This window comes from Drosophila pseudoobscura, chromosome 4 (genome assembly GCF_009870125.1).
Source record: "Drosophila pseudoobscura strain MV-25-SWS-2005 chromosome 4, UCI_Dpse_MV25, whole genome shotgun sequence".
Classification (NCBI taxonomy): domain Eukaryota; kingdom Metazoa; phylum Arthropoda; class Insecta; order Diptera; family Drosophilidae; genus Drosophila; species Drosophila pseudoobscura.
In genome coordinates this window covers 17,764,258-17,784,137 of record NC_046681.1, presented here as the reverse complement: position 1 = coordinate 17,784,137, position 19,880 = coordinate 17,764,258, and the positions used below count along the sequence as shown (strand labels likewise).

The window sequence follows — 19,880 nt, the reverse complement described above, 5'->3', positions numbered from 1 at the left end:
TTCGATATGAAACTGATTTTAAGTTAAAAAAATGCACTGTATCAAATAAGCTGGGACTGTATGGACTGGACCACTGTATGTATGTAGTATTTGTCTTTCTCTTGGAGTACGATGTTAGCGGTGTCACTTCGAAGATTTTATGGAAGAGAGTTAGTGGTTCAGATCGAAGGCGATTGGTGGTACGTTTAGGCGGTCAACTCTACGCGGAGAGTCAGGCAGCCGCCTGAGGTTAACTTTTTTAAACTCACGCTCCCTCTAAGAAAACGTTTGGCGCTCGCTGAAGTTTTTAAACTGGACAAAGTTTTTAAGCACAAAAAAACCCGCAAGTTCACCGCCTTGACTTAGCGAACATCCAGGTTAGCGATTCTATTAAAAGTATTTGTAGTCTAAACAAAAAATGTACATAATATAGGATACAATTACGACCGCAGCCTGTGCGTATCGAATGTTTGTCGACAACTTTAAATTAGCTATCGATAACATAGATGTTAAATTTTTAGATCAAATTATTAAAACACATCAAAGTGAACTAAAAGTTTGGATATTTTAGTCAAAATGTTTTTTACTCGAGAATTATTGTGCGCATGTCCAACCCCAAGAGGAAGAAATAATTACATACATGTCTGTGTGCATATTTCAATAAACATTGTGTCCAGTTGATGCTATAATGTTAGCATAGAGAATTAAAAATGCGTTACTATTGGACTTATCGGATGATTGTATATATTTGTAAGTTCTACTGTCATTCAATCAATTGAGTATATATGTATTTAACTAGTGATTGCTGTGGCACATTAAATCGTTTTTCTATGAAACATTTTTATATAGTACTTTCACGAGAAGCGTCCCCACAAAATACATATTTTGATGAAAAAGTAACAATAGTAGAATCTGCAAATATAAGTAATGAATACTTTGCGAACATTAATAAGGCGCTAAATAGAGGACCTTATTTTGATACTTCTGCGACCAAAAATGTGACATCTCTAGTTGGAAAAACGGGACACCTGAATTGTCGAATAAAGAATCTGGGCAATAAAACGGTACGTCATCAGTTAACACTATTATCTGTATAAAATATTTTAATATACTTTATAAAACAGGTATCATGGATACGACATAGGGATTTACATCTATTAACTGTGTCTGAAAGCACTTATACATCGGACCAGCGATTTACTTCCATTTACAATAAACAGACTGGAGACTGGTCTTTACAGGTGTGTGAAATGCAGAAACATGAACAAAACAAGAGACTCCTGTAATATCGATATCTCGAACATGAGATTCCCGTTACTTAGAAAAAAGTTTGTAATACATATGTTGAACTTAATGGGATTACATTATCCAAATAACTCTTACAATTAGGACGCTTTTTGCATGCACTGTTGTAACTGGTGTAACAAAGCAACGTCCAGGAACCTAGTTTGTTCATTATAACTCCAGACGAGTCGAATTTCTAATGGATTGTGTTGACCCGTGTGTCTTAATGTCCGTCCATCTGTTCGTCTTGTTTGATGCCTAGTTCTCAGTCTTATTTTATCAGATCTAATCAAGTTTCATCAAGTCCAGTCTAGTCAGCAAGACAGGGATATCATAAGACTCAACTACAAATTAGTGTCTTCACCATAATGTTAGTAGAAAAGTTTGGCCCTAGTTTTACCAAAAACTAGTTCACCAACTCCAAGTTTAGGTAAATTGTACTTTCGAGGAATAATTCTACGTCCAAAAGAGAGTTTTCTCCTCCAATTTATATACAGAGATACCATTTCATTTTAACACTTTATATTTTTTAGATAATGTTTGCACAAATCAGAGATTCCGGAATATACGAATGTCAGGTTTCAACTACACCTCCAGTTGGCTATACCATGATATTTTCAGTTGTAGGTAAGTTCAAGAGCATATTTGATATCGTAACAAATGGGAAAATTGTTTGTCGTGCCATTCACTAGACACAGTCAGTTTCTCTGCATAGTGAAAAATACTTCCCGTTTTTATATTCTCAATCCGGAAAATTTGAAAATCAATTGCACGGTGTTGTATTTTATTTGAAGTAAAAGCCTGTGAAATCTGTCATTTATTTATTGAACTGTTCGCCTTTAATCAATTATAGAACCCATTACTTCTATTCCTGGAGGCCCTGAATTGTATATTGACTTGGGATCAACGGTGAATTTAACGTGTGTCGTAAAGCATTTACCTGATCCACCCCTTACAGTGCATTGGACCCACAATAATCAGGTATTTATAGACAAAATATATTATACATAATAGTGTTACACTAATGAATAAGCAGTGGTGCAGCAGTAAATGAAATCAGTAAACGTAAAGTAAAACCTGTAGCAGCCCATGCAGGCACTCTCGCGTTTTTATCTCGACCCTTTCTTTCTCGATCGGGCACGGGTAATTCAGAACGCCTGCTCTTAAATAGTCTGGATCTCGCATTTGAGTATTGTACGTGTTCTATTGTCTTAGAATAGATAATACACCAACACAATCTTGAACCGACCCCCCGTGTCTTCAATCAACACCGTCTTGAATCGATCTAATCCTCTATCGCTATTATTTTTCGATATACTATAAACTACCGCAAAAACCCACATTTATTAAAAAACCGATTTATAAAACGTTTCTTATTTTCTAGGATATAAATTATGATTCGCCACGAGGAGGAGTGTCAGTTATAACTGAAAAGGGTGACATAACTACGTCATATCTTTTGATACAGCGAGCCAAGCTTTCCGATTCAGGGAAATATTCTTGCTTACCGTCGAATGCAAACCCCAAGTCAGTAAATGTTCACATACTTATCGGTAAGCACTATTTCATTTCTTATAGTTTTTCAGAGGATTATCTTATTTAAAAAAGGTTTGCATTTCGCTCTAAAATATACAATTAATTAAAAAAAAACATCGTCCCAATCTTTCTTTTAAACATTGCAATTAGTAAGCGAATATTTTTTTTATTTATGTTCGTATATCTCTATGAAAAAACTCACAACAGACAAATCCCAGACATTAGAAAAGACATATGTAAAAAAATCCGCACTCTGAAATATCATGAATTTGTGCCTTCTCTTAACGGTGGTTCTAGCAAATCTTATTATATTCATGTGATTATTATGTTTGGTTGTCACTAAATAAATTTCAAGTAAAAGTCCATACTTATTTTTGTTTTTTATAATAGACAAGTCATATTCTTGAAACATAATAATTTTAAAATCACACTCTTATGAGGATGTTTCGTAATTTTGACAACAAATTAAAATATGATAGAAAAACTTAAAAAAAAAAATAAAATGTTAACCCAATAAGATAAAACAAAATCGAATAAAATTCAGAACTTTTTTAAAATGAGTATTTACAATTATTGAAGCTTCGGCCGCCGAAGTTAGCTTTAAAATAAAATATACAGTTTATGCGCTATTTTCTTTCTTTTCATATAGGTGATCATCCTGCTGCCGTGCAAAAAGGCGATAGATTAGTTCCCTATAGTTGTTTTCTAATAATTTTAATAATTTTTGCATTTATTTAACTTAGCACTGAAGTATGAAAAATATTATACAAGAGCATATGTATCGTTTTGTAAATAATAAATACCTTGCCACATAAATACAAAAAAAAAATATAGTTTAATTTTGTTACAGACTTCCGGATCGAGATATAGTATTAACAGAGATATAAAAAAGAAATAATGGCAGTATGTTAACACTCCTGGCTATCAAGCCAGATCTAGCGGCTTGTCTTGGCAGACGGGTTGGGAATCTGTGACGATATTGGACCTGTGATAATAGCGAAGGAATACTGGACGTAGATTAAAACTGACCCAACCTTAGGAACATTTTTGCTGGGTTAGAATACTGATTGATTATTAGCAACACATTTGTTTAGAGAAGGATATCTAAATATGTTACCTGTTTCCAAAATAATACCGTACAATAGGTTTAGTAAGGAATGTGTAAATGTTTATATGATCGTGGTCGGAGCTGCACTAATATATCAGTGTGCGCCAGATGCAGCAGTCGAAAGTTCAGATGAAATCCAAGCGATGAAGTGGATAAACATAGTTGACCCCAGGCAACACGTTTTTTCACGATCCAACCGAACCGACTTTTTCTGATAGATTTGTGACTTAAAAATGTTATATGTTGAACAATTATTTTAAAAATTTATCGGATTTGCTTGAAATTCGTTCCTGTGGGATTTATGGGGTTGATAATTACGTATTTGAACTCAGATATCAAAAATTCAAAATAGATGATCCCAATATGGCCAATATTCGGGATCGTGGCTTATTACTGCGTTCCGGTCAGTGTCGGGCGTCCTGCCGTGTGGCGGTAGGAGAATATTCGGTGCGCAGGTTAAAACACACCCCGAAGTTGTAAAGGAGTCCACCTACCTTTGGCACAAGTACCGCTTAAAAAGTTGGTTATGGTTGAGTTAGTGGCTGTCCAAAATGGACTGCCCCTATTCTCTACCGCGACGCTCCTTTTATTGCCGTAAGTGAGGTTTTGGGTTTTGGGAATATCGCATCTGGGTTGTCTTAATGGTTCCGTGGGTCAGGTGAGAGTGTGACCGTTGGTTGGTGCGGTACGGAAACAATTGGCATGATCATTGGCAGCGTAAACTGCCAATTGGCTGCGGATCCCCTGGCTGAGGGCGAGCGCGCTTGTTTTAATTCAAATGCTGGGTGGTATCAGTAACTTTATGCTTAAGCTTAATTTATTTTAAATGAAGATCTTCAGGTTTTTTTTCTTAATCTATAAATCAACGTTGTTTTCTTAATGATATATGATGTGATGATCTATTTATATATGTGTTGTGGCGCAGGCGTTGTACGTCCTGGCACTGGGCGTCACCCTCCCGTCTCTTTTTACAGTCGGGCGTTGTCGGTGGCTTCGTCTACTCCCTTTCGCATCTTGATCCGACGCTGTGCGTGTTGCGGGCTATCGGATGTCCTCTTCTTTACCAGGTCCATGTGCGCTGTCGAAAATTGGACGCCGGCTGGTACCTCCCAGTCGGTCAGGATTGCACCGGCTGGTACCTCCCAGTCAGTCAGGATGGTACCGGTCTTTGCAACGTGTTGTGGCTCTGGTTCTGGAGTTGGTCTTCTTTCTGATTTCGCTAGTCCGAGGTCAAGCACGTCGTTGTCTGCTTCCTCACCTGCTTGGCTCTTGGTGGTGGTATCTCTACCTGGTCTCCAGCTAATTTCTTGGCGTGTGCTGGTTTTTTGCTGGGGCCGAAACCTTTGCCCCTGATACCCTCATCCGGGCTGCGATGGGTGGCGAGTCTGTCAATACCTTCGTCCTCTTTTCTTTGTTTTACTTCGCAAGCATCTTCTCGTTAAATTTTGTGTGCTGTGGCTTCGAATTTATTGTTCTCCATGTCTCTGAAAAGATAGAGAGATGATACCATTATTGTGTCTGTTGTTTGATATTCTCTGTTTTCGGATTTCGGCTTTGAGACATATGCTCGTTTATTTTTGCTAGGAGCGTTGTCTTTGACTGGGACCTTACAAAAACAGTTGTATTTTGATTATAGTCTGCTTTGTCGATTTTCTCCGAGTGAGTTTTCATCCACACTATTTCCCCAACTTTCGATTTTCTCTTCGTCTTAAGTTGTAATATCGTGTTTTTTTGCTGATACTTCTTTCATGTTATGTTTCATTATCGCTTTTGCTTTTTGTCTGCTTTTTTTTTTTGTTCTTGTTTGGTATTTGTCGTCCCATTTTTTGTGTTTTCCTTCGTTCGGTCGGGTTTACTTGCAGTTTGCGTGGTGCTGTGAATACCAGTATGATTCCCCATGCTTACATTACCTGCTTCGTCTTTCTGCTTGAAAATTGTACTCTTTTGCTTCTCCTCTTGCCAGTATTGCCAGTAGAGACGAGACTAAAAACGACGTTCAATTGTATACTTAAATACTTATCCAGCTTTGTTGTATTAATATACAAAAACCCCCGTATGTACATATATACTTTTCGGGGAACAATTTAAACGCCGACGCAATGGTTACACATAAAGCAGCACCTCCTTCGCTCAAGTACTCACCTGTATGATACCAGGCAATTACAAAAGAAATAAATATGACCTTATATGTAGTAAATGTTTACTACAAAAAATCATTTTCTGTCTGTTGTATGGTTCTACAACCAGAGACCTCTCGCAGTCTACTACATAAACATTGAGGTCAATTAACGATATAGCATAATATATCAAATATAACTGTATATATACAATTGAAACCTATACTATCTATATAAAAGCACACTAAAAGAAAATATGCTAAGTTAATGCTTTAAAATAATATCCGCACAGCAGTCATAATTCTCGCAATAAAATGGTTGATCTATCCCAAACCTTAAATTTAATTTACAGAGATTTATACTCTTATTAGAGCGCCTAAATCTTGAATTTTGGTTGCGGTAGAGTCTACTGTCTAGCTGCAATAAAACGCAAGACCAACCAAAAAACAAGAAAAAATAAACAAATTTGTTTAAGTTAAAATAATACCCCCATTTACTACAAAACGAACAAATAGAGGGCACATTTGTATTTTTGTAATTTTTCGCCTTTGTTGCTTACAGACTTAGCAGACTTACAAAATATAATAATACAAGTCTCAGGGAAATAGGGCTCTTTTAATTTTAGCCCGAAGATTACATATTATTCCCTAAGCCAGCACAAGTGTGAGCTGTTCAACACACATAATGCATCGCGCAACTGTCACATGATAGTGGTCAGGCCTTAATGAGCCCCACTTACCAGTACTCACTTTTTCCAGGAATAGCCCTATTTACTCGTACATATATGGCTTTACTGATTTCTACATTACAAAATTTACATGAGTTTATTATTAAACATTATTTTTAGAACTACTTAAATAAATATCATAGTACAGTATATTTACAAATTCGATAAGATTAGCCAATTGCTTAGCAGTTTTATTTACTTTTCTACATCACCAAGAATTATAAGTCCGTAAGTATTGATTACAGGCGTGTTGATTCACCTGAAATTAAATTACAATAAAATATATTATAAGCAATATATTAAAAAAAGCTTTGTAATATGTATGTATTATACGAATTATGTTAACACCCTAACATTGCACAGAAATACTTTTCTGATTTGAGGGCCCCAATGACACGTAAAACAATATTTGTTTTATTTTTTTTTACTTTTTAGCAATTTATAAAATGTGTGTTTAAAACATATTTTTACCCTGATCTCGTTTTACATAATGTTGCATTGTATTTTTAAAAGAATCGTAATTCCTGAGACGGGCCTCGCTAATGGTTAAGGCGATAGCGATGCACTCAGCGACGCCCAGTTGGGACTTGCACATTTTATCTTGCGAGCTTAATGACTGCTGAAGGATTTAAAAAACGAGCGCTGAGTGAACGCTTTGGATAATTTGCGTGTCGCCAAAGTTAACCCATCCAATATGCATTACTGATAAACATTTTTTTTTCCGTTAATTATCGTTTCTCCTGAGCTGGGTTGCCACCAAGTTGATACAAAGAACCATACTAGAGCGTAATATACCTCTCACTCACACTCTCACCGACTGGTATAACTCTTTCAATTGAAATTAAGTGTAATAAGGCGATTACCCTCTGTGCACTCAGCATGGAGAATCATATGCAGAAAAAATGAAATGATATTACTGTTATCAATGAAGAATTTTATAATTACCATTCGGACATGATTCAGTCGTAGTTCTTAGCCAAGTCTCTCTTCTGAACGTACTGAATAACCGTCCCACATTGGTACATGGCTGAGCTATCAGAGTTTCTACGGCCAATCGAAGATTTGGATGGAATTCGTCCTCTTTGTAAGCGAAAATCTAATACGTAAAAGGTTTTCTTCAAATTGGGTATCTCATTTTAAATTCCCTGCAGAAGTGGGTTGATTATTTTTAATAATCTGATATTAACATATCAGAGGGCACTCTGGTAATATTTGACACTATGTACAAGGTGGATTTTATCTATTCGATTGCTTTTAAATACGTCCAGGGAGTCCACGTCGACTCCGGTATTTCTTGCCACCTTTTCTTATCAACATTGGGGCACTATTCGAACTCAGGCAAAGGACACAGCTTAATAATATGAAAATGGAATGGAAAGGTCCCAAATAGGGCATACAACGCGGCTTCACAGGTCTCAATAAGCTGGTTGATACTCCAACTAGCGGTCTCCCACACCTCAGCACTTGAGAAGAGCAGAAGAGCAGTCTTGCGATGATCGTCTGTCTTATCGCATTATCCTCATTATCACTCTTACTTTATCGTCATGCACACATCCACATATTTCTCATACTTAAAACAATAAATTGTACATTACTAAATCGATTCCGATCGAAAATTTTATTTCTACTTCAAAAGCTAGTGAAAAAGCTTAAAATACACAAGTACGATTCGCTGCCACTTTAAAGCGAATACATAGTTGCTTTGGAGGGACTAGTGATTTAAATAATATAAGGATTCCGATTTAATCTCATTTGCGTCAACAAATGAATCTGAGAGTGCCCTAATAGGTCCGGAGCTGAAGAGAGGTGCTATGATTTGCAGTCGAATGATAATCAATCGGCTTCATCTGTTCAGCTCATCTGGGGGGCTGCTGAGTCGGTCCTAGAATCATAAAACAAATACAAAGGCGCCGAAAAAGCGTACCAGTCGCAACTAGTATACAGTCTTTGGCGACGCGCCAATGTCGGTCCTCTAGCGCAAGCGAGAGTGGTTTAAAATAATACCATAACAATTATATCTTTTGGACATGAATATGTCTATTTTCTGCGAGTCTGAGACCGACTAGGACTCGCCAAAGACGGTGTATTTTGTGATTCATGGACCGATAGCCTAAAAGAGAATTTAAGTACCAGTACCCCGAGTGCTCACACCAGGAAGCGTCGAACGAAAATTGTAATGTAATTTGTTACGGATGCAATATCTTGGTAATTGTATTGTACAATGTCTTTGATAGCACCCTTATTCGGTACCCCGGTATAAACATTTTCGTTTGTCTATGCTGTTTTGGTGGGGTTTATTGTTTATTAAACAGTAATTGTACTCAAATGCACAATTATTATTAACTTACAGAATGCAGCATCAATAGTCAAATAGCAAATAGCGATTTTTATCAAATTTGTGCTATCTATAGAAAAAAAGGCCGCTTGTTTCTACGTTGTAAAAATATCCAGTTGTAGAAATGTGTTCTCGGAATGACTTCTTTCAACCAATGTGTTTTATGTGAGCTAAATGTATGACACTGATCGGGCCGATTCTGTCAAATGGTCTGTAATAAACTAGTTCGCATATAAATTGACAGGCCGACCCATGGACAGGACTTTATCGACTACACATGCTGACTAAGAATATATAGTTTGTGTGGCTCTGGACGGGGGAAACCACTGGTAAAAATCGTAGTACCCTTTTTAAGGGTATGAATATGAGGTAACTAGTCATTGAGAAAGGGGTAAATAGTGCTTGTGTTTTAAGTTTGACAGAAAACTCACCAGATTCCCAATCTTCCTCTCCATCTTTTGGAGAAGATTGCTTATATGTGATGTATGAATCATAATTGATGTGTTTATTATCATTTATACTTCGAGTATCAGAGGTGATATTAATTTCACCATTCTCCCAAGTGGTTAAGTTACTTTTTGTAATGGACGGTGGTTTGAAAGTATGTATTTTTTTTAAATCCATTCCTGTGGAATCATTATTTAAGTTTGATGCAAGAGGTATGTTATTGGGCTGTTTGCGTTTTGACGCAGTCGAGACATTTTTTAAATTGGTTGTTGTGTCGTATTGAATTTTAGTCTATGAATATTAGATTTTTATATTACATATTTTGTGCCGGGTAAAATGTGTCTTACCGATATATCCTGGTTTTCCAATGCGGCTTTTGGTTGCTTTTTCGATTTCGTTTCATCATTGAAACACGCTTCTCCCTCAAATAATATGGAAATCTGTAAAAACAAACACTCTTAGTTTGAGATTGAAAACTTTGAAGAGTAGAGTAATATAATATACGGATTGAGGGATATAAACAGAGGGCTTCCTTTTTAATTGAGGCAGTCTGTATTTTTGAGCGAATTTATACATTGTTCCAAACAACTCTGAGTCAAGATTAACCATTTTCAGTTAATACGGCATAGCAACCAAATAGTCGACCAATTGGGTTTGCCCATTCGATACATGCTCTGCGCCTAAGTCGCCTAAGTCCCGAAACATGGTGCTACGATGTCTAGAATCTCGTTACCCTCCTCTTACAGTCGAGCCTCCTGTCCGACTTACTCGGGAAACGGTACTTTGTAAGCAGCGAGTCGGCTAACGTATATCATCTTGTCGAAATGACTGCGAAGCACGGAGGTAGGGCCTATCCAGTCTGATTCGAGTTTCGGACATCGGCCCACTTTCCGGACAAGTGTATACAGCCATAAAAGATCACCCGGTAGGTGAGCAGCGTTCGGTCCAAACGTTCAACCATTCCGTCAGATTGTAAGTGAAGCGTGGTAGTGTGGCTTTTCTCGACGTTCATTAATCGTAGGCAGGCTCGACCAGCCTTTTCTTCCGCTTTTTTGCAAACGCAACAATCGTTGCAGAGTCCAGTTCCAGAGCGGTTTTGAATCTCCATATTGTACTGCTACAGTCTCTCGATTCATTTTGCGACTTGGCATTCCGGCTCCCGGAATTTGAGGACCCGTTGAAGTGAACCGTGATCCGTCCGTACATCAAATTTTGGCCGTAAGATAATGGTGCAAGTGTTTGGTTGACCGAATTACACCCAGTAGTTACGCAATAGCTGAGCTTTGCAGGACTAAAAGTATTGCCGTGGCATTCGATGACCACCTCTAGACCGTTCTGCAACTGGCTTAGCATCGTCGTGGAGCCTGTAACGTGTAATGGCACCATACCCCAAAAAAAAACTATAGGAGTAGCGCGCTTAGGTCCACCGTGTCTTCATGCCGGAGAAGAAAGTCGACTTCCAGAAGGCTAGGTGGCACCGCCTAAAGGCAACAAGTCTTGAAGCACCGAGCGGTGCTCGCAGGACTACGGGGCAAGCAGTGGTATGTAGTGCGACTTTGACGTCCCGCTTGTTGAGCAGGGATACGGAGGTGGTATGGTGGTTGAGTTGACTTCAGTTAGTTTCCCAATGCAACCTTTTAGAGTGGCTTGGGCACTGAACGATATGTTGCATCTATCCTTGGACGCTAGGGGAGTCGGCCACATAGAAAATGGAGCAACCGGAGTTTCGCACCCCCAGTAAGTACGGACTGTTAAGTTAGTTTATGTGCTGTTCGAAACAACTCTATATCTCCTGTATCACTCGAGAACCTTCGACCAGAAATAAAAAAATCACGGACGGGTATTTTGAAAATTTTACAATCAAAGCAATCTTTAACTAAACACGCAAATTAAAAACATTACTGCTTGCAATGATACCCAGACCTCTACGTATCTTCCCAAATGTATAAAATTACATTAAAAATGTAGTATTCAAATTTAGTACAACCAGGCAAAAGATATTTAAGTTATGCAAAATAAAAAAACCTGTCTTTTTAAACTATAAGAAAAAAACTCCAAACCTACAGAAAAAAGGTCTAGTTGTGAACGATCCGCCCCAAAAGAAACCTCAACCATTATCAACACAGAAGACTTTTTAAAATGTATCAAAAGTAACTTTAATCCCTCACTATAAGAGTAACTCAATTCTGTACCACGAAACATTTTAATTACAAAACTCACTGTTGAGAATGATACGAAAATTAGAATAAATAATGCAGCTTACCTTGAAGTCTTCTGAAAACGATTTGTGTTTGCGGTCTTTATGAACACCATCGATTTCTGATTTTTTTAATGTGTATGTACATTTTAAAAGGGTTCCGTCGGATTCGCAAACTAGAAAATATAAGTAAAAATCGAGTACAATTCAAAGACAAAATTGTAAGTTTTTTTTTTATAACTAGTGGGAATGTTTTTGTCCTATGCACCAAGTATGTAGTCTAACATGGGTACGAACATCATCAAGAACAAATTTTCGCGAGTAAAAATTGTTAAATGCAAGCGACAAGTTATGCGTGCAGTAAATTTAGCTTCTTTCAACCATGCCTAAAGTTAAGTTTTTCTTAAATTCCATGTACTTTTTCAGTAGCTTCTCCTTCGATTTATTGCGTACGTGCCTGAACGATGCTCAAGCTCAATACTACTCGGCTCTCAAGATACAGAGCCGGCTGCAAGGCAAGAACGCAAGGGATCCACATGCAATGTTGAAAGGGGTGCATCACCATTGTGGATGATTTTAGGTGATAATAAAAGCTAATAAAAAAAACTAAATGGAAAAGCCTCTGACGAGATTTTGAGGAGCACTACAAAATAATGACCCGCAATGGTAAGGAAATGATAGGAGAATGTTGAGACTATATCTATAACTCTAAAATGTATTTATGTTTAAGAGTAAATTGAAATTCAGACAAACAATTTGTAAGGTGATGACCTATGTAATCATATGGTAAGCTGAAATCAATTTATACATACCTGAAGAATTTTGAACGAAGAATGTATTTAGCCAAAAATGGAAAATTACTTTCTCTGAAGACTTTTGTTCAAATTCAAATTTTATATCACCGGCAACCGATAGAGATGGATTTATATTCAACACACAAGATTCTTGAAAATCAACAGTCCACTTTTTCGAACTCTATAAAAATAAGACAAATAGTTCGATGGTAAATATGTATGTACGTGGTCAAGTGTTATTAGTTTTTTATAAATTAGTATTAATAAAGTAACCTAAATATCAATATATTTGTCAGTATCTTTTTTGTGTATTCGAGAGGAAGAAATGAAGTAACAGAATATCTAATCACAAAAAGATGTTATTGTTGTACATACATGTTCTTTTACATTTTCTGTTGTAGAGTCCTGTAGTACAAATACTTTACATTTTACCGTCCCTAGGTTTTTCAGCAAACTGGACTCCGAAAACCGTATTTCACAGACCTAGCAAAAAATAACGAAAAAATGATTCTTAGAATAACTGAAAATGATCGTTTTAGACAAATACATACTTTAAACATTTTTTTTGAATATGGAACACTAGAACAAACTAGGTTTGAAAAATACTGAACATATCGTCGCTGAGATGGGATTGTGACACCTTTACCATCCTTTGTACGTTTTTCATCATACCAGGCCAAGGCCTCATCAGCGGATTTCTGTAAGCCACTGTACAGTAAATATGCACAAATCATGGTACCTAAAAAAATTCAAATCGGAACTAGTTAGTTTCGATGGCATCGAACGCAGTAAAGCAATCACGCACCGCTATAATCATAAGTTATATTATAAAATATTAATTTTTGGAGCATTTTTAGTGCCAAAAGAGGTATTTTTGCTGGCCGACGCCGTTAACTCCCGTCTTCTGAAGACACCACCATAAAGTTTTGGTGTCTACAAAAACATAATATTTGCATTTTGCAGGTAGGGATCGTTTCATTCCTATGCCTTACTTTATATTAATATTTGTCATTTATAAAATAAGCTCTATTATAATTTGTATTATTAATTATTCCAATTTGTGATTTACGCGACCGGTTCAGTTACAAGGGTCGCGCGTCATGCGGCAGCGCCTCTTGGTAAGTTGGTAGCTACCTTTGGCTTGGTATCGCTTGAACCACTTCATAATAAAGTCACTATTTGCTCAAATGGTATAACGGGAAACAAATGTAACAAATAGTTGTTTGACTCTAAGCTGTCCCTTCTGTGCGTTCGAAAAATATCACCAATATCAGCGTCTGCTAGAGTATCCTAAGCCTATTTATTTTAAAATATTCAGAACTATATTTCGTACCTGTTCTTCCTTTTCCAGCTTTACAATGTACGGCAACGACATTTAATACATCTTCCTTGAGCCAAGAATCCACATCTTTACAAAATTTTTGTATCAATTCAATCGTTGGAGGATTATGATCTTCGAACGGAAAAATTGCAACTCTCTGTAAATAATTTAATAATAATTTATTAGTGAATAAGAAAAGTCAAGGTATATCTTACCCCATGAAATTTATTGGAGTCATAAATGCGTTCAAGACATAGATTATAAATTTTATAATGATCTCCATGCTTTTCATCCAAAAATTTGAGAACATCTTCTTGACAATTTCTGTACATGCGCTCCAGTTTATCTGGCGAAGGATACCCCATGGCAATTATATTGTCGTAAATGTCTGTTAAATGAACAATTAAAAACATATTAAAAAATTAGCTTCAAATTTATCAACGTCTTGCTTTGACACCACATGGCTGTCACAATGGCTGATATAATATATAATATATAACGAGGGGGAACGTTGTGAGCCGCGGCAAAAGCCCCGGCTCTACTTTATTCCCGGTACACAGTCAGTATATATGTGAGCTTATGAAATATGTAATTTATTCAATATATTTTATATGTCGTTTAATGTCATGTACTTCAACTTCATGAAACTTCAACACTAAGTTTGGTTAAATTATTAAAAATACTTATATTTAATTAAATTCAGATACAATCGAACTTCAAGTTCATGCGTCAAAGTATTATAGTATAATCGATTGGGAGAAGATAAGATAGCATAAGGCAACAATATTAAACTTAAATTTTCGCTTCAAAATAAACCGACTTTTTTTTTATAGATTTGGGGAAATTTTTTAGTGAATTATGGTTTTTTTTTTTGTATGTATGTGACTTTACTTAACTTGAAAATCTGATAAATGCAGCTACCTAAACACTCGTATTACGAGATTTCTCCGCTCATCGGGTGCTCTAGGCACCAGCAGGTATGGTGCCGCTAGACGGAGTCGAGGAACTGTGAGTGAAGAACAAGGATCTCGATAGCCGGGTTAGCAGTTGTGTTGCTATAAGTACGGAAAATTAAAGTCGGGTGGACAATTTGTCGGATCCGTAAGAGGACAGCTCAAGGCGATGCCTGGAGTGTGGACATCTAGCAATCTGCGGTGACAGAGGGAGGTTGGTGGCAAAACTGACCGTCAAGCTCTTGAGCTTGAGCTCTTTCGCCGCATGGTGGACCACATCGAGAAGTTCCCTAGCCCACTGGAAACCCCTAATCAAATTTCCATCGAATAGGTGACTAGCGAGAAAGTTAGAATGGCAGCCAGGAGCATTAGCCCGAACAAGGCGTCAGAGCCAGACTCTATCCCAAATAGAGCCCTCACACTCGCCCTCTCCCTGTACCCGGACACTTTCGCTAAGCTTCTGAACCAGTGGAAGACGCAGAAACTGGTGTCGCCAAGCCGGGCAGCGTCGTCGTATAGGCCAATTTGCCTGATCTACACAGCGGGTAAGCTGCTCGAGACTGTATCAGTTCTAGTGATGAAGAAAGACGTAGCCGCCATGGAGACGACCTGCAACTGGCTGGAGCTGGTTGGGCTTGGACACGCCTTCGTGCAAACTGCGGAGTCTAAGTAAGTGGCGATACAGCCGTATCTCAGGCCACCATCCATCGACGTGCCTTCGCAGCTACCAGCAGCGCTTCGGACACGAGCAGTCTGTATAGTGCTTATGATGCGGACACAGCGTGGAGAAGAACGCCGAGCAAATCGAGCAACTGCTGGAAGACGCCGTGGGTGGTGATGTCACCTGGTGCCCTACATGCTCCGGTCGCCGAATAACTGGAAAGCGAACAGCGATCTCGCGGCAATCATTATGGTAGAGCTAATAAGCGTCAGAGAATGGAGCAGCTAGGCAAGGCGATGCCTCCTTAAGCATTGATGCACGGCCGTCCCACAGATGGAGGGATCGCATAGTCCTATCTGTAATTATAAGTTGTATATAATAGCCTAGCCTGTATAAATAAATGGAATTTAACAAAAAAAAAGCCAAACAGATTTTCTTATTTTTGTGGGACGCAGGGATCAGTTTTAGTGCACCATTGATTCGGCATATCCATCATATCCCTGTGTTGACTGGCCCTGGTCTAAATTAGTCCTGACATTGGAATTGTCTACAATGAAAAGCGGGAGGAGTGGACAGGAGAGGGTGTCAGAAACGGAAACTTTTTCTTCATTCTGTGCATAATAATGATCCGATATAAATTCTGCATATTCTTTGAGTAAATTAAATGTTGAACCTTTTTTCAGATTTTTTATTGGAATCTTTGTTTGTTAAAATCAATCTATATTTCATTAAGAAGTATTTGCATGACTGCCACGATAACGCACTGAGACATTTTTCTGCTGCTGCGGTGTCATTACTCAAGCAAGTACAGAAAAACAGCCAACGATAAAAGATATCGAAGTAATTGTTTTTGTTTGGGAAAATTGAGCAGCGGATCTACACGGAGATTTCTCAAACAGCATAATTGTTCGGTGTTTGTGTACAGCCGACGACCACTTTTTCTGTGCAAAAGTGAACAAAACTAAAATGGAAGTTGTTGTCAATTTTAAATCAATATTACTCGAATTGTGTTTGGTAAAATTCATAGGTGGAAAATTGAATATAAAGACGTATGTAGGTATAAATTAAAAAAGATTTATATTGACGTCGTAATTGTTTTAAATAACTTATATTAGTACTGTCGCTAAGACAGTACTAGAAAAAAAAACATGGAAGGCATGAGACCCGATTGTGTTTGTCAAGGCTTAGGCCACATTTTGTAACATATCAAAAACATATCTGCTAACGTGAAGTATAGTAGGTCTGAAGTATCTTGAAGTATCTTGAAGTATCTTGAAGTATATATGGTAAGCAGTATATTGAATAAATTTGTACGTAGCTATATAGTTAGTATAGTAGTAGTATGTATTTATATTAACTTCTTACATGTAAGATCCAAGTCGAATCGCTCTCCTTTGTACCGAATACGATTTTTGCTCACTACATTGCGTATCACATTGGACATTAACGATATTGTGTTTGCCATTTTGTTCTCGTTGATGTGTATTCTATTTATTTAATTTTTTTTTAGTTCCAGCAATATATCCATTGGGAAAGTCATAGATTTTTTTCTCGTTGAGCAATACATCCATTAAGAACTTTATAAAAAGACGTTTTAGTCATTATTAATACAAAAAATTTCTGAAACAAAAAAAAATTTACAGATTATTAATAAATGTTTATATGTATATAGTTAAAACTAAATAGTGTTAGGTAAAATACTATGTATAGAATATACTTTTTATACAATATAGAGCATGTGTTGGTACATTTTCATCACTTTTTAATTTGAACGCCTATCAAATCTTTTAAAACAAATCAATCCTTTTAATTTTTGTTACAAATTACAAAATATAACTTTTTATTTACGCTTCGATCTAAACTGACTTTTTCTGATAGATTTGGGTCTTATCCGCAAGATTTATCTATTTTTAAAACGAAAACATTTTCCTCACCGAAATTAAAAAGTAAGCGGTTTTTTATAAAACAATAAAAAAAAATTAATTTGAAAAGGAACAAATTGATGACTTATCGATAACATAACACCATTAACAGATAAATTTAGCTTGTGCCTCCTTGAGAAATATTTTGTTTAACCTAACCTCCATTTGGTTCGGAAATACTGTGTCAGGGCAACAGCACTTTTCGTTTAAGCGCGTAATAGCTCGGACTATACTCATAAAATGCGCGTGACAGAAGATCTGGGTAAGGACAGATGACCATTTGCAATTTAATTTTCAATATGCATATAGCTTCTCACTGTTCGTCAGACATGTCAAAAACACAGGCTGTATATTTGCAAAGCAAGCAGGTCAGCTGTTTTAGTTTACCAGAATCGTTGGGAAGATGAAACATATCGATGATAGATCGTTTTTGCTGACAACGTAGAACGGAAAATTAAGCGATAACCGGAGCGTGCCTGAAAATGACCGAAAACCCCCAGCTAAAGACGGAAAAATTACATTTCAGAATGTGGATTTATAGTCGCTGTTTTGTAGGAGGTCAAAATAATATAGGAGGTCAAATAATAATATAGAAGGTACGTTCTACTCTGTAGTTTGAAACACACAAAATGCGAATTTCAAAAATTACTAACAGCTGGTTGAATAAAGATGTACGTTATTGGGTCGAATATGCTGTCTTCTTTCAGTTCGACTAATTTTCTATCGGCATCGTTACCGGTACCAAACATCAAATTTGTTAGTAACTAAGCAGTTTATCAAAATGCCTAGATAAAATATATAGAAACTTTACTTTTGCACAATTCTACACTTTCATGAAGCACTTAGCTAGCACTTGTTAATATTGAACTCTAGGTGCATCCAATCAAATATGTACATATTTATGACATATTGTAAATATATGTACGTACATATATTTGCAAGTGTATCGTTAAGTTATCAATGATAAATGTAATAAAACTTCCGTTACATGCAAAACGTATACAATAATATACCGAAGTTAATACAAATTCATATAAAGAAATATATATGTACATATGTCAATATACTACCTTCTGTTTAAATAATGCAGATTTCTTTAATGAAGCCAGTGTACCGTTTGCGATGGATTTTAACGATTTAAATTAATAAAAAAAAACTTCTTTTAAAAGGGAATTAGAGCCCGAAAATGCACATTTTTTAAGTTATTAACATTGGGGCTGAAACCATTGCTTTGAAAACAATACTTTTCTCATTAAACAGTTAGCAAATTTGTCTATAACAGTTAATATGATATACCTAATCATATATATGTATAAATAAATATTTGCATTTATTGTATGTTCATTTAGTACATACATTTGTATGCATAAACAAAAACAGATTCACAAAATCCATAGATATTGCACACAATACAGCTATCAACTGTTAAGTATATGTATATATATATATATACATACATATGTACATACACTGCACATACATAAAATTCTGTATGTAGAACTTTCAAACGGAGTCTGGATTTTTAACTGTATTTTAAGTGGTTATCACATACAATTTACTAAGCCACGTATTTTTTAAATTATGGTAAAACTTAAACAATAGCTCATGCTTTTTTAATATAAATTTATCAAGCGAGAGATCTACAGGGTGATCACAGTAGGAAATACGTACATATGAACATACATTATAGAAAAATGGCATAACATTTTAAGCTGTCGTGTAAGAGAGCCTTTTTTAATATTTTTACAATTGAAAAGATGTGAATTAAATAAATTTTGGCCGAATTATTCCTTAAATAATGCTTAATAAATGGGCTTATAGGAATTAAATATAAAACAAGAGGAAACCTAATATATTTGGACATATCTGAGTTGCTAAATTATATTGAAAAATAATACGTTTCACTTAATAGCGTAGTACTAGTTGACCAGACTGTGAGCTTAAGCTAGAATGTTTGCCACAGCATAGTAAAACCATAATTCACTAAAAATTGTAGGAGTCCCAAGTCTATTAAATACATTTTCGCTCCAAGACAAAAACGTATGATATTGTTGCCTGGTGTTATCGATTAAGTGCCTCTCTTGCTATATTTGTCGGTTTGCAAATATAGATTAGAGATGAGAGATTTCAGTCTAATCTTTAGAAGATTTCCATGCAAAAAGACTTGTGTGCGTAAGTTTCAGAGTGTTTATATTTGGATGAAAGCTGCAACCTACTTGATGTCTGGGGGCTCTATTCCAATTGATTCCTTAAAAAGCGCATTCTGTGCTTGATGGAGACACTAAAGATGACACGGAATCTTATTTGATGTTTGGCGCTGGCAGCAATTTGGCAAAAACATTATAACTGTGGAAGTTTTAGTGAGATTAATCAATTTCGCTTAAATATTCCAATTGTGCTGCAGTTACCTAAGACATAAAAAAAAGTGCTGCCACTCGATTCTTGGATTTGATGAGTTAAGGACGCTCATTGGTCACATCTTATCCTTGACTTTTTCTA

The 19,880-nt window shown here is 36.4% G+C and overlaps 2 protein-coding genes across 18 annotated transcripts; one reads left to right on the top strand and one right to left on the bottom strand.

The window, feature by feature from the left end:
* The first annotated feature begins 545 nt into the window (after positions 1–545).
* Positions 546–12,812, top strand: dpr21 (defective proboscis extension response 21). Of its 2 annotated transcripts, XR_004469133.1 has the most exons (8): positions 546–729; positions 829–1,043; positions 1,104–1,220; positions 1,797–1,890; positions 2,117–2,244; positions 2,648–2,816; positions 12,157–12,396; positions 12,461–12,812. XR_004469133.1 is itself a non-coding variant. In XM_015188908.2 (7 exons), the coding sequence occupies exons 1-7, from the start codon at positions 690–692 to the stop codon at positions 3,535–3,537; spliced, it is 852 nt and encodes a 283-aa protein (XP_015044394.2). In that variant the 5' UTR covers positions 549–689; the 3' UTR covers positions 3,538–3,614. The 2 variants fall into 2 exon arrangements, 1 of the variants encoding a protein (XP_015044394.2); XM_015188908.2 differs by lacking the exons at positions 12,157–12,396; positions 12,461–12,812 and adding an exon at positions 3,449–3,614 and having other exon boundaries at positions 549–729.
* Pten (phosphatase and tensin-like protein) lies at positions 5,092–19,065 on the bottom strand. 16 transcript variants are annotated; one of them, XR_004469132.1, is made up of 13 exons: positions 18,452–18,677; positions 16,825–17,079; positions 14,061–14,233; positions 13,858–14,002; positions 13,076–13,263; positions 12,900–13,007; positions 12,543–12,705; positions 11,797–11,906; positions 9,881–9,973; positions 9,518–9,824; positions 7,697–7,847; positions 6,951–7,010; positions 5,092–5,391 (listed from the first exon to the last, which is right to left on the bottom strand). XR_004469132.1 is itself a non-coding variant. In XM_033379878.1 (12 exons), exons 2-11 carry the CDS (start codon positions 16,922–16,924, stop codon positions 6,991–6,993), a joined length of 1,251 nt encoding a protein of 416 aa, XP_033235769.1. In that variant the 5' UTR covers positions 16,925–17,079; positions 18,452–18,677; the 3' UTR covers positions 5,092–5,391; positions 6,951–6,990. The 16 variants fall into 16 exon arrangements, 15 of the variants coding, with proteins under 15 accessions (XP_033235769.1, XP_033235767.1, XP_033235770.1 ...); XM_033379878.1 differs by lacking the exon at positions 9,518–9,824; XM_033379876.1 differs by lacking the exon at positions 7,697–7,847 and having other exon boundaries at positions 18,452–18,672.
* Between the last annotated feature and the right edge of the window lie 815 nt (positions 19,066–19,880).

What these genes read in the sequence shown, in the direction of transcription:
- dpr21 (XM_015188908.2), top strand. Translation starts at nt 690, where the DNA reads ATGCGTTACTATTGGACTTATCGGATGATTGTATATATTT. An exon ending in TCGGATGATTGTATATATTT is followed by an intron (nt 730 to 828) that starts GTAAGTTCTACT and finishes ATTTTTATATAG; the next exon opens with TACTTTCACGAGAAGCGTCC. An exon ending in CTGGAGACTGGTCTTTACAG is followed by an intron (nt 1,221 to 1,796) that starts GTGTGTGAAATG and finishes TATATTTTTTAG; the next exon opens with ATAATGTTTGCACAAATCAG.
- Pten (XM_033379871.1), bottom strand. Translation starts at nt 16,924, where the DNA reads ATGGCAAACACAATATCGTTAATGTCCAATGTGATACGCAATGTAGTG. An exon ending in CAGAAAATGTAAAAGAACAT is followed by an intron (nt 12,706 to 12,899) that starts GTATGTACAACA and finishes TTATTTTTATAG; the next exon opens with AGTTCGAAAAAGTGGACTGT. An exon ending in CTTCGTTCAAAATTCTTCAG is followed by an intron (nt 11,907 to 12,542) that starts GTATGTATAAAT and finishes TATATTTTCTAG; the next exon opens with TTTGCGAATCCGACGGAACC.